The sequence below is a fragment of the Sphaerodactylus townsendi genome, linkage group LG08, assembly GCF_021028975.2.
Source record: "Sphaerodactylus townsendi isolate TG3544 linkage group LG08, MPM_Stown_v2.3, whole genome shotgun sequence".
NCBI classification, from domain to species: domain Eukaryota; kingdom Metazoa; phylum Chordata; class Lepidosauria; order Squamata; family Sphaerodactylidae; genus Sphaerodactylus; species Sphaerodactylus townsendi.
In genome coordinates, this window is record NC_059432.1 from 45,598,006 (window position 1) to 45,611,530 (window position 13,525).

General features: G+C 41.8%; 1 protein-coding gene across 1 annotated transcript; it reads right to left on the reverse strand.

Annotated features, from left to right (window-relative positions):
• Nucleotides 1-1,107: 1,107 nt before the first annotated feature.
• LOC125438266 (RNA-binding protein FUS-like) lies at nucleotides 1,108-2,994 on the reverse strand. The gene has a single exon (XM_048506590.1). It carries the CDS (start codon nucleotides 2,931-2,933, stop codon nucleotides 1,356-1,358), a length of 1,578 nt encoding a protein of 525 aa, XP_048362547.1. The 5' UTR covers nucleotides 2,934-2,994; the 3' UTR covers nucleotides 1,108-1,355.
• Between the last annotated feature and the right edge of the window lie 10,531 nt (nucleotides 2,995-13,525).

Here is a 13,525-nt window from a genome sequence, read left to right on the forward strand (position 1 = left end):
TGGTAGAGCCCAATCTCCTCAGATCTGGGAAGCTAAGCAGGGAGACCATCAGCACTAGAATCCACATTCAATACATGCAACTATATCTCTTAACAACCCATTAGGCTGGAATGCCTCAAGGACTTCTGCGCACTTATAGGCATGCTCTTCCCGGTTTTAACAGACACTCCAAAAAAAATAAATTGTTTCAGGAAAAAGTTGTCCAAATAATGATTGGGAAGACTTATAGAAACCCTTGTTTACAACTGGGGCATAGGATCAATTCTTTTAACTTTGTGGTTTTAATCTGAAAAATGATACTGGTTTAAAACTATTTGTTAGTGTACTTGAAGTATAAGGAATAGTGCTTAACTTCTTGTTCTTTTAATCAGAGCTTAGGTTGTTGTTGTCTTAGGTGTTTTGCCTACAAGCATTATTAATGTGGCAGCTAAACAAGACATGATAGTGTCCTTGAGGCTGCTATAAGGACACTGCCACCATTTAACAGTAATTTTAAAATGCTGTGAGGACTTGATCCTAATTGGGTCCACAGTGCAACATCTTTCTCCCTCCCCCAAGCCTTTTCAATGCTGAACAGCCACCACGTGTATGTGTGTGCGTGCGTGCGTGTGCACAGGACTTGGAAAAATATGGGGAAGGACAAGAGCATCTCAGCCAAGTGCATTGCTGATGCAGTCAGGATCAGGCCCACACATTTTTCATGATTTTAAAATGGCAGTAACATCCTCGTGGTGGCCATGAGGATCCTGTCACATCCAGTTTGGCCTGGGTGAGTCCCAAGCCAGTATCAGTGTTTTGACTGACTTCCACTGGATGTATTTGGCATTATGACTATTTATGTAGCTCTTCAGGTTCATTGTATGATTAGCAGGAACCTAAGATGGAGTCCTTAACTTTGGGCCCTTGAGGATGGCTGAAGGCCTGCTCACTGAGCCCTAACATCTTTGGGCCAAAGTAGATTTACTACTTCTATGTTTTGCTCCACCCCTCTCCACTGTTGCTGGTCAGTTTTGTTTCTTGTCTCAAATGTCACTCCTCATTTTATTTCTGATTTGCTTCAAAGCCAAGTCAGCCTTTCCCTGGTTCTTCAGCCATACCAATCCCATTATATTGAATGAAAATGTTTTTATTACTGAAACGGCCTATCCCTCCCCACCCTGTTGAGAAGTTATGCACATGACTAAAACATTTTCACTCGTAAATGTCTGGGATTTCAAATACACACAAAAATTAAAGGAGGGAATACGAGGTTTATACACAAACAGAACACGGAGTACACAAACTTGCAACATAGCCTGACATCGTATCAAATAAAAAGTTTTATAAATTCACATGGTCGGGGATTCTATACAGGCTCAATAGGGCCTCTCGCGGCGGTCTTGTCTGTGGTCTCCTCTGGAATCCATTTTCCCTGGTCCAAAGTTCCCTCTGTCTCCGCCTCGTCCACCTCTGAATCCTCCCCGGTCTCCCGCTCTGCCTCCACGGAAGCCTCCTCGATCAAAGCCCCCCCGGCCCCCACGACGCTCTTCACCAAATCCGCCTCCCATGTGTGGTCCTCCTGGTCCGTCTGGTTTCGGCGCTTTGCACTGATTGCACTCGTTGCGCCACGAGAAATTCATATTCTCGCACGTTGGGTTGGGACATTTCCAGTCTCCTGCACGCTGCTGGCCCCCTCCTCCACTGGGGAAGCCGCCTCTGTTGCCCCCACTGGAGCCGCTGTTGCTACCACCACCGTCACCGCCAAATCCACCGCAGCCCAAAGGTCCTCCTCTACCGCCACGGCCTCTTCCGCCACGGCCGTTGCCGCCTCCTCGGTTGAAGTCCGCCCTCCGGGTGGCAAAGGAAACTTTGATGGGGTTGCCGGAGAATTCCTTACCATCAAACCAGTCAATGGCAGCCTTTGCAGATGGGGGATCGTCAAAGGAAACCGTGGCCTCTCCCTTAAGCTTTCCTGTCTCACGGTCTGTATATAGATTAATCATGGGTTGTCCGGTTTTCTTATTTGTCTTGATGATGCCAATCTGCTTGAAGTAGTCTGCTACCGACTCAATGGTTACATTTTCACCCAGGCCCTGGACAAAGATTGTGTTATTGTCAGAGTTATCCTGCTCGCCAGCAGAATCATGGCGTGATCCTTGGTCCCGGGGTCCACCAAATTTATTGAAGCCACCACCTCGCTCACCACCGCCCATGCCTCCACGACCGCCTCCTCTGCTGCCACCGCGGCCGCCACCACTGCGATCAAAGCCGCCGCCTCCTCTCCCGTATCCTCCGCCGCCGCCGCCTCCTCCACTGCCTCGGCCCCGGTTGCGGTCCTGCTGACTTCCGTATCCGCCTTGGTCTTGGCTGCCGTAGCCACCTCCACTGCCCCCTCCGCTCATAGAGGACTGATCCTGGCCATAACCGCCGGATCCGCTACTGCCGCCGCCTCCGCTGCTACTGCCGCTGCCGTACTGACTCTGTTGACCGTAGCTCTGCGGCGGGTTGTAGGAAGGCTGCTGCCCATAGGAGCTCTGCTGCTGGCTGCTGTAGCTTGACTGCTGCCCGTAGCCCCCACTCTGGGGCTGCCCATAGCTGGATGTTTGAGAACTGCTTCCGTAACTTCCAGTGGTGGAGCTGGCTGGCTGCTGAGAATAGCTGGGATAGGAGGACTGCTGTCCATAGGATGTCTGAGAAGTCTGACTGCTGCCGTACCCGGTTGATGAGCCATATGTCTGTGGCGTTGACTGCGTGCCATAGCCAGAGCTTTGAGTCTGGCCGTAGGAGCCGTAACTACTCTGGCCGTATCCAGAGGTATCCGCTGACTGTCCGTAACCACTGTAGCTCTGCTGCCCATAGGGCTGGCTAGTTTGCTGAGAATAGCCCTGCCCTGGCGGAGTTGGGTATGCCCCATAGCTTTGTGTAGCCGACTGGCTGTAATCGTTCGATGCCATGACTGCCCCGACTTCGCTCTCCACGAGGGCCCAGGATACTTCCCCCACCGCTCCTCAGGCTTCAGTCGTACCAATCCCATTACCTGTTTCTCTCACTACCCCTATCTGGTCTGCTAGTGGACAAGTTGGAATTTGGCTTACTCCTCCCATCTCCTTTTTTATGCCCTGCCTAGGCTATCTCTGCTGGGCCATCTTGTTAGAAAAGAATCAGCTTGCAAAGATCAAGATCATCCTCTTAATTCAGGTGTAGTGGTTAAGAGCAGTGAACTCTAATCTGGACAACTGGCTTTGATTCACCACTCCTCCACATGAGCATCAGTCTCTAATCTGGCGAACTGGATTTGTTTCCTGCTCCTACACATGAAGCCTGCTGAGTGATCTTGGGCTGGTCACAGTTCTCTCAGAACTCTCTCAGCCCCACCTACCTCTCAAGGTGTCTGCTGTACGGAGAGGAAAGAAAGGAGTTTGAGACTCTTTACAGAAAAGAAAGTTGGTGTATAAGTTCAAACTTTTCTTCGTCTTCTTCTGCAGCACAGTGTAGGATTCCTCTAGTCTAGTGCATGGCACATTAATGGTACCTGGGGTGTCTTTGCATCTATAATTCCAGAGAAGGACTTGGGATCTGGAATGTCATTTCGATTAAGACACAGATGTTTTCCCTATGCATCACAGCACAGTAAAAAAATTAAAAAGAAAAAAATCCGTGCCAGTGTTCATGTTACCTGCTTTTAAAAATCCAAACACAAGCTCTCAGTTTGCAAACAATATAATGATCTCTTGTTACTTTCCAGGAAATGATATTTAATTTACTTTGCTGTGACAAGGGAAGAACAGTTTAGCCAAGATAGCTACTATGAACTATATTTAACCTCCACTGTATAAAATGGGATGTTTCCACATAAGTTATGGTTTTTAATCTAACTTAAACCATCATGTACATCGACGCTACGTTTTTTCCTATTCTAATAACTCCCAGTTTGGACATCAATTCTTTTTCTTTTTAAAATATCCTTATTCCAAGACAGAACACTTATATAAACTTATACAGTGTATTTCAAATGTTATTTTCCTCTTCATTTATCTGCAAGTGCTGTATTTCTTTTAACTGGAGTCTTAATTGGATGTCTCTTAGTAAATATAAAACATACTGGCCTTCCCAGGTGAAATCTAAATGACTGTATGAGAGCTCCCTCCCGGGAACTGAACATTGTTGGGTGCTTGTATTTCATTTACATTGGATTCCACCCAATGAACTGTACTTAGCACACTGCATCCCTGATTAATATTTTACATATATTTTACCAGCACTTTAAATTAAGTTTTCTCCCTAAGAAGATTCATTACTAAATGAATGATATTGAAACCTTATTCTTTAAATAATTCATCGAGATCAAATCTAGCATATGTATGAAGTCAATAATATGACAGTTATGGATACAGTTAAAGGTACACACTAACTCTCCTGCCACATAACTATGGTAAGTTTCCACAGTTTGCTACAGCTTCATAATCAAGTGAATCTATGGATTGGGTCCAGTCAGCTCTTTTGCTCAATTTTGGGTAATTCCAGTCCTTATTAAAGTGCCCATCCCTATATAGTGTCCATTCAGTGTCCATAAAGGTCTCATGACCCTGAGCACAGCCTTTTTGGTGGTTAAAAGGGATGCTTTTCTTTCTTTTTCACCAATGAAAAAGCCGGGTGGATCCAAGTGATTGTTATCTTTCAAAAATATTGTGTAGGCATATGCCATTAATGACAGGGAGTTCAGTTGTTGGTATAATAAGCTTTTTGTTTAACTTCCATTACACAAAAGAAAAGAACAAACAGTTCCTCTTCAGTTTCTGCTTTAAAGCCTCCTTCTAACTCCTCAGTCTTCCTCTAGCTTTCTGTTTCCTTTTGTTGCTCCTCCCTATTCCAACCTCTTAATTAAGATTACATTTCACTACATGTATGAAGCTTCTGTATCCGATTCCTGCCTCAGATCTTTGTTCCTCTAGATGAATTTTGTTTATTATGACTGGCAGAAGCTTTCCAGGTCTCCATTTTATAAAGGTGGCCCCCTGGACAATTCCGTTCTACTACACGACTAAATTCTATTTTAAAAGACATGGGATTTGTCTTGCAGAGTTTGATTCTATCACCCTTGCTCTTTTATATATATGTATGTAGCCTTTGAATGATATTGTCTGGAGTTTTAGGGTTTGGTGTCATCAATATACAGATCACACCCAGCTCTGCATTTCATTATCCAAGCCATTTTCCAATTTGAAGAAAGGATGACTGGGTCATCTTATTCAAGAGGTGGTAAAATTGGTCAGGTTTCTTGAAATCCGCGGAGTCTTTTGAAGAAAGGGTGGACTAAAAAGTGGATTCATTTTGTCTCTCTGTTTCTTTCACCACATCTGCTGCTAGTCTGCTTCTAGTCCACAAGAAGCAAGATATTTTTCAACAACTTTTAAATATTTGGTGACTGTGGAAAAGTATATAGAGGACCAGCCATAAAATTACTGTGAAGAAAAAGTTTTGCCATTTCAGGACAATGTTTCCAATAATAAGGTACTTGACATAAGGAAGTTGCATTTATTTAAAATATGTATATCCCACTTCATTAAAAAGTCTTAAAGGTGGCTTACAATTAGTTATAAAGCAGAGTAACAGTGCAAAAGTAAAATTATGTTGTATTGTCAAAGGCTTTCACAGTCGGAATCACTGGGGTGTTGTATGGTTTCCAGGTTGTATGGCCATGTCCTAGTAGCATTTTCTCCTGATGTTTTGCTTGCATCTGTGGCTGGCATCTTCAGAGGATCCTCTGATGCCAGCCACAGATACAGGCGAAACGTCAGGAGAAAATGCTACTAGAACACAGTAGTATACAGCCTGGAAACAACACAACACCCCAAAATTACATTGTTCTAAATGTACTGATTCCAAACAAATGTAAAACATAGTAATTCAAATGAAACTCCACACATTAAATTTTCAGAGGGGGAGACTGGGGGCAGGGACATAGGGTGGCTCTCAGTGACAGCATGACATCATTTCCTGGGGAAAGCCTGCTGGTTTGGAAGAGATTCCATTAGCTGTTTGATTGCTGATATCTTTGTGGATAATTCTGAATAATACAGCTCTTAGTTTAACCATGGCTGATTCTGAACAGGCAACTGAAATGGACTACATGAACCCAAGCTGCCTGTGCCACCATTTGCACAGTGGGTGCAGAGGCCAAGGTTACTGGGATTCTGGCAGCAGGAGGCAGCGTGGTTCAGTCAGGAAATACAGTGTTTTTGTGTGAACCACACAGCCAAGAATCCCCACACCCAAGAATCCACCCCTCTGAGAATCCACCCCCCAGAATTCCCCTACCTACCTCACATGGCAACTACCTATTAGAGAATCCACTCTAGTGGCAGCTGCCTGAGGAATCCACCATAATCGTGGACAGAAGGGGATGGGCATAGAGTGATTCCTGCTTGCCATATTTCGCACAGGCAAGCAGGAAGCATTTTGAAACCTGAGTTAAAGGGAAAAAATGCTAATTTAGTTACTTTCATTTAACCCGGGTTCAGGCAATATAATGGATCAGAAGCATTTGGGGAGGGGGGCGAGTTCTGTGGGAACTTCTGCCCCAAAATCCTTTTTAAAAGGGCTTGAACCCATTATATTTGGCCTGTGCAGAATCACTCCATGTGTAACCATACCTTTATATGGTAGCCAAACATGTAGGAAGCAGCATAAGCAGAAGTCCTGCTTCTGAAAATCGTTTGCTCTTACTTCATTGTGGAGGTGATCTGTGTTAGTGGTGTGGAGGTCACAACTCTCCTTGATCTATGCTTTGTGTCTCAGTTCTTTTGGAATATCTAGTATTTGTTATTAAGAAATTGCACAAAGATAGCACATAGCCCTGTCAGACCTCAGCTCTCGTGCCTGGTTGCAGGTAAATTTACTTGCAAATAGGCAGGGCCCAGGCCAGTGAAGCGGAAAAGGGGATTTACTTTATTGGAGCCTGGAGTTTCTAAGGGAACTTGGGCTGCACACCCATTACTATGATATGGTTTATTTATATCATTTCAGAAACAAAATAGAGATTTTTTTTTCATGACTCATTAGGAGGGTCACCATGTTCCCAGTACAGGTAAGGATTTCCTATGTATGACAAATTGTAATCTGAGGTACAAAGAAATGCAAGAATGGATTTTGATGCAGATATAAAAACTGTCGATAAGGTATATCATGTTGTTTCTCCCAACCAGCCACCAACCTCACACACTGCATTCACATCTTTTGCTGTCTGGCCCCCAACATCTCAATTTTCTGTCATCTTTGAATTCCTGGCTAATTAGATGACTCTGCAGTCCCTATGAGACTGGCCTTTTGTGTAGAATTTGTAATTAGAGTGACTGTGCAGTGCTCTATTAATTGCCAGAATTGTGATTTTTAGATTAATGAGTTAATTGCTAGTATCTGCTTACAACATTCCCTCAAGATGTACTACATTACAGTAAATAAAACTCATGTGTGGGTTATAAGTCATTAAAAGGTATCTACCATGATTAACTCAAATACTCATAGTTGGGTGAATTAATATTTATTCACAGTGTAGTATTTGTAAAACTATACTTTGAAAAAAATGTAATGCATGAGTAGCTGAACACCCTGCTACTGTGATGATTTCAGATAGTACTGATTTGAAACAGTTCAACAGTGCTGACCTCCTTAATTCTGAACATCGCAGAAGAAAGAAAGACCATTAAATGCTATCGTTTACCCTACAGCCACCTTAGTAGCAGCTCCAATACCCCACACTAGCCCAAGGAAGGCTGAGGCTGCTGTGCAGAGGAAGGCAATGGCAAACCACCTCTGCCCATCTCCTGCTGTGGAGGGAAGTTCATGGGGTTGCCATGAGTCAATTGTGACTTGATGGCACATTTTACCTTACCTACCTTGGTGGGACATCCAAAATTGCTAAATGTCATCAATACAAAATGCCATGATAAGTGCTATTAGATCATGGTTCTTTGATATACAGAGCAATTAGATCATGGTTCTTTGATATACAGAGCAATTTAATTATCTTTACTTCCCAGTTGGCTTCACAAATTCTAGATTCCAATAACTTTTCGCTCACGACCCTCCACTTCCATCCCATCCCCATATATTTGGTCAGATTTATCAAGTGCCAGGCTGTGTGGGCAGCAGGGATATAAAATGCCATCATCTGCTGCCCAATTTTGACTGCCCAATTTTGACACAGAGAAGACAGCACATTTCAAACCACCATTTACCCTATAACCTTTCTGGGATGTCCATTTATTAATATAAAGAACAATAGAATGAAATGCACTAATTAAGCCAAGTCCCTGTGAATTGTGGTCTATTGTCTTGAAATGTCATTCCATTACATACTCCTCAAATAAGAAGAAAGAAGCAAGCATCTCTAGCAAGTGTCCTGTAGAGTCTTGGGAATGAGTCTTGAACCTGGCTTTGAAGGAATTCTTTCTTCTTTGCCATACTGAGGGTTGCCAACTAACTGGAAAAATAATGTTCTGTCCTTTTAATGCAGACTTCCTGGGGTGCTAGTAAAAGCAGACCCGAATATAAGCCGAGGCACCTAATTTTACCACAAAAAACTGGGAAAACTTATTGACTCGAGTATAACTCTAGGGAGGGAAATGCAGCAGCTACTAGTAAATTTCAAAAATAAAAATAGATTCCAATAAAATTACATTAATTGAGGCATCAGTAGGTTAAATGTTTTTGAATATTTATTTCAAAGAAAAACAGTAAACTATGTAAGTGGAAAAGAGGGTCAACAAAAACAATATGGTATCAACAATAACTTTAAAAGTACAAAAACCTTAGCTCAATCAGCAACGAAGCTAAAACACAAGAGTTAAAATCCTTCAAAACCAGATTCCTCCTCCTCATCTGTATGTCCAAACAGAGCTTCAGCTACAGCTGGTGTGAGGTTATCCTAAGCATAGACTAGGACACATACCATTGTATATAAATACCATTTATACTCGTGTATAAGCCTACGCGAATATAAGCCGAGGGGGACTTTTTCAGCATAAAAAATGTGCTGAAAAAGTCGGCTTATACATGAGTATATACGGTACTTGGAAAGCTTCACCTGCCCATATCCATGCATGAAGCACCTATTAAAAGAACTTTCCACTATCAATAAAGGGACAGGATATTTTTCCCATTTCTATTGGCAATCCTACCAGAGATACAACATGATTAAAATTTGTGCACAAATAAATGGTCACTTTCTATACCTTTTGTTCTCAGATATCCTTCACTGTCATTTTCGAATTAATACCTCTGTGCTTAAAGGTGCTTCCTGTTCACCCCTAAACATACTCAGATATCAGTACTGCTAGATACAGTGTGAATAGTTGCAGTGGAATGCATGCTAAACTTGTTTACATGTGATCCTTAAAAGTACCTTCCAGAGAGGTAACCGTGTTGGTTGGTGGCAGCAAAAACAACTGATGGTTGTGAAAATAATGTTTACATTTTTTAAAATTTCACTATTCTGTTGCTTTTATTCATTTTATTGCAGTCTGCTTCAAGCTTGATAAATGGAGAGGTAGTTAATAAATAAACCCAATAAATAAAGGACTTTGACTGTTTTGTGCTACCGGTGCCATATGGGAATGGTGTAGATATAAGATAGAAATGGAATGTATTTTTTTCTAGTATCGATTTTTCATTCAATTACAGACCAATTTATGAAAAAGCCAATTAAAATATAAACCATACATGTCAAATTGCTCTAAAAGGAATGAAGTTTTAAGCATGTGAGTAGCATACAGCTACTTGTGAACTTAATTTAAATTTGACACTAGTAATTAATTTGTTAAATCTTTCTAAGCTGTTTGCAGAAATACTTCTCTTATTTGACTCTAAATATTTCTTTTCTAATCAGCTCTTTAATTTCCTACTGAATCAGTTAATTTGTACATTCTTAATTCCTCACATAAACCTGATTTTCTACACTTTTAATACAATCCTAAGCAGAGTTTCAACCTTCTAAATCCATTGAAGTCAATAGGCACAGAGGGTGTAATTCTGCTTAAGATAGCACTACTTGTCCAACAAGTATATTTATTCATGTACTGTATTTGGATCTATTCTTTTCTCCAAGGAGCTCAGAACAGTCCTTTTGTCATTCAAACAACTCTGTGTGAGGTAGACTGAGCCAAAATATGGTGACTTATCAAAAGCCATTCAATCAATTTCACCTTATTGACTCTGTTCCTAAGGGTTGTGCATATGCTAATAGGGAAAAAACCCAGCTACACAAAATCAGCTCAATAATCTTAATGTACATTATTTACTAACTCCTAATTTTAGAATATGTGAACTTCACAGACCTGAGTCAGAAACAGAAACAACCTGAAAGGACAGAGAACAATACTAACAATACAGTTTCATCACTTACATGCAAATGATGTGGTGCTAATCAGCTGACAATAGATACTGTAAGCCTAATCCAAAGCTTGGAACAAACTAACGGAAATGTACAGAAGAGAAAAGTAGTCCCTCTGATAGTTAGAACACACTGAGAAGCTATGGCATAATTATGAAAAATCTTACCCCTCTATGAAGATGCTACTGGTGGTCATAAGAGAATCATAGGATTTTAGAACCAATGACTTCCACTTGAAAGTAATGAGAACTTCAACAAACTAGAAAACAATGTTAACAGGAAATTTTCAAATCTGTCACATGGCAGTTACACACAAATGTTAGATGACTGAGCTTTACAGATCAATCGAGGGGAAGGGGGGGACGAAGTGGCTCCTGGAACTGGTGCTGGGCTGCGCCAGAATGTCTGCCCACCCTGCTGGCATAAGTGAGGCCTATCAGAGGACAAACAGGGCAGCGGGTGGGTGGTGGACAGCTTGGCAGTGTATGATCTTGAAAAACTTGCTGCTTTCAGAGCTGCGCTAGCCTAAAGGTGGACGGCAACGTATCTGAGGGCAGGCTAGGAACATTTCTGGGGTGGAGATGACTTTAGTTGGTTTCCCCTGGTCTTTCAGCCCAGGAACACCCCTGGTGCAGGCTGATGACTTATACCAGTGATAGTGAACCTTTTCGAGACTGAGTGCCCAAATTGCAACCCAAAACCCACTTATTTATCGCAAAGTGCCAACACGGCAATTTAACCTGACTACTGAGGTTTTAGTTTAGAAAAAAACAGTTGGCTCCGAGGCATGTATTACTCAGGAGTAAGCTTGGCGGTAGTCGGTGGCTTTGCTTTGAAGCAACCATGCAACTCTTCCAATGGGTGAATCACGACCCTAGGACGGTTTACTCAGAAGCAAGCCCCATTGCCAGCAACCGAGCTGACTCCCAGGTAAAGGATCACGCTTTAGTTCTTCACATGAAAATCAGTGGGGTTTAACAGCGCTTAACAGGGTTACCTACACTGCTTCCCCAAAACTAGGTGTTAGGTTTAATGCTAATAATCGAGCCCAGTAGCCCAGGCCAGCCTAGATGTGGGGGGGGGGGCTCTCTGTTTGTGCGTGCCCACAGAGAGGGCTCTGAGTACCACCTCTGGCACCTGTGCCATAGGTTCACCACCACTGACTTATACCATTATAATACATAGTATAAATCATTTTTTCTTACAGAGCGTTCTAGGCAGCAGCTCCCTTGGAGATGATGCTGCACCAAGGCCACTACAGAGAAACCCACCCACCCCTCCATCTGGATTACACTGTTTGAATAATGTTGCCAGGGTAGGTATGTGACCTTAGGATAGGACTGCCAGGGTTGTTAGGTATTCGGTCTTGGTGGAACAAGAAGAAAGGAAGGCTACTTACCAAAGAAGGGGAGAAAATTCTATGTGCCAATGTGATAAAATCCAGTCATTCTGATAGCCCACTGAGAGCTTTCCTTGGAAACAAGAAGGCAATTGTAAAGAGTATTTTACTTGGATCTATTGCTTTCTCTCTGAATATACATCCCAGCATTTTGTTATTTGTTGTCTGTTCCATTGGGAACTGCCATACATTTAGATAAATTTATGGATCTATTATGTGATTGGTTCCTCTTTTTTTCTTTTCAGCAACCTTTTTTTATAAAATAAGTGTTGAAAATTAGAATGGTGATAATGCCCCTGTAGACACCTCCTGAAATTAATGTACTGCACAATCCAGAATAATCGACCAGAAGAAGTCAATAAATCAGCAGCATATTTGTGTTAGTTAAATTGGTTAAGCACATTCAGTTAGATCAGAGTGGACTCTGATCAGAAGATTTGGGACTACAAACTTACATTAAAATAAGAGGCCAGGTCATATGTTTTGGCCAAGTAGTAATAGTCTATTTTGATACCTAGTGTCACCTCTATTTATGCCTTGCATTACCAGAATTGCCTCCTGTTTTTAAACTGTTGTGGAGAAGGAAAGTGTTAAAATATCTGAGAACATTGCTTGTGATTAATGATTAAGAAATTCCACAATAATGTCCAATTAAATGATTGCACACTTACACACACACACACACACACACACACACACACACACCCATGTTGTGAGTGAAGTATGGATCCACATTCTCTTCTTGGATTTTAGTGCCTTTTGTATTGGTTATTTTGGGATTTTTATTTTTAAATAAACTTTTAAAATTTTATGCTGGCTGCATAAAATGGGGCTGTATGTCTAAAAACATTGAACTAAAAATGTGAAGCATTTAGTCCAAATCAGTGATAAATTGGACATCCCTTCTAGTCTCTTCTATAAAACTTCAAAATGCTTTATTTGTACAAAGTTTATTAAGTGATAAACCTGGAATACTTCAAAACTCTGAAATAGCAGAGGCACTTAGCCATATGGATGGAAAACCATGAATGCATTAGGAGAGCTGAGTGACAGTATGTGAGTAATCTTATCAATCTAGCACAGGAAGTACTTAGTCCATTTCAACTCTTGGGATAGCTGTAGTGCATTCTGTTTACAGTGCAGAACTCACTGAATTTTTCTCATTTTTCTTGACTTTTGCTTTCTCTGTTTATAAGTTAGTTCTTACATCCCAAAGGACTGTCTGTTATTGGAAGGCCAACAGTTAGTTAATACTTTTTGCAAATCTTGTAATACAAGGAAACTTTACTGAAAACAACTCCATGTGTATTGGACTGGATTATTTCCCCAGTTCTGCTAACAGATCTTTCTTTCTGATCCCACTCACAATTACACCATTTTCCCTGCACTAGTCTGCCACCCAGCCATTTTCCCCCTCTGTCCAGGGGTACAGCTTAATTTTTTTAATGGCAAATTGCCCCATTATTACAGCATTATAAATATATGCAGTTCTCAACGTGGTCTCATTTGTGAATATGGTAGTTTAAATTCAAAGATGAGCTATCAGCAGACAAACATTATTTTGCAAAGAAAAGAAAAGCCCCTACCTTTTGTGTCTAATCTTTTTTGTTGTGGAGATGTACCTTTCCCCACATACTTCTGCAGTGAGTGAGGTTAGAGCAGGGGTGTTACACTTGAGGGGACTTATCAGGCCCATAAGCCAGTGGAAGCAATCCCCTCCCCTCCGGTTCCCTATCTGATGAGCCACCTCCCCTCTC

Coding starts and splice junctions, on each gene's coding strand:
- LOC125438266 (XM_048506590.1), bottom strand. CDS start 2,933: ATGGCATCGAACGATTACAGCCAGTCGGCTACACAAAGCTATGGGGCA.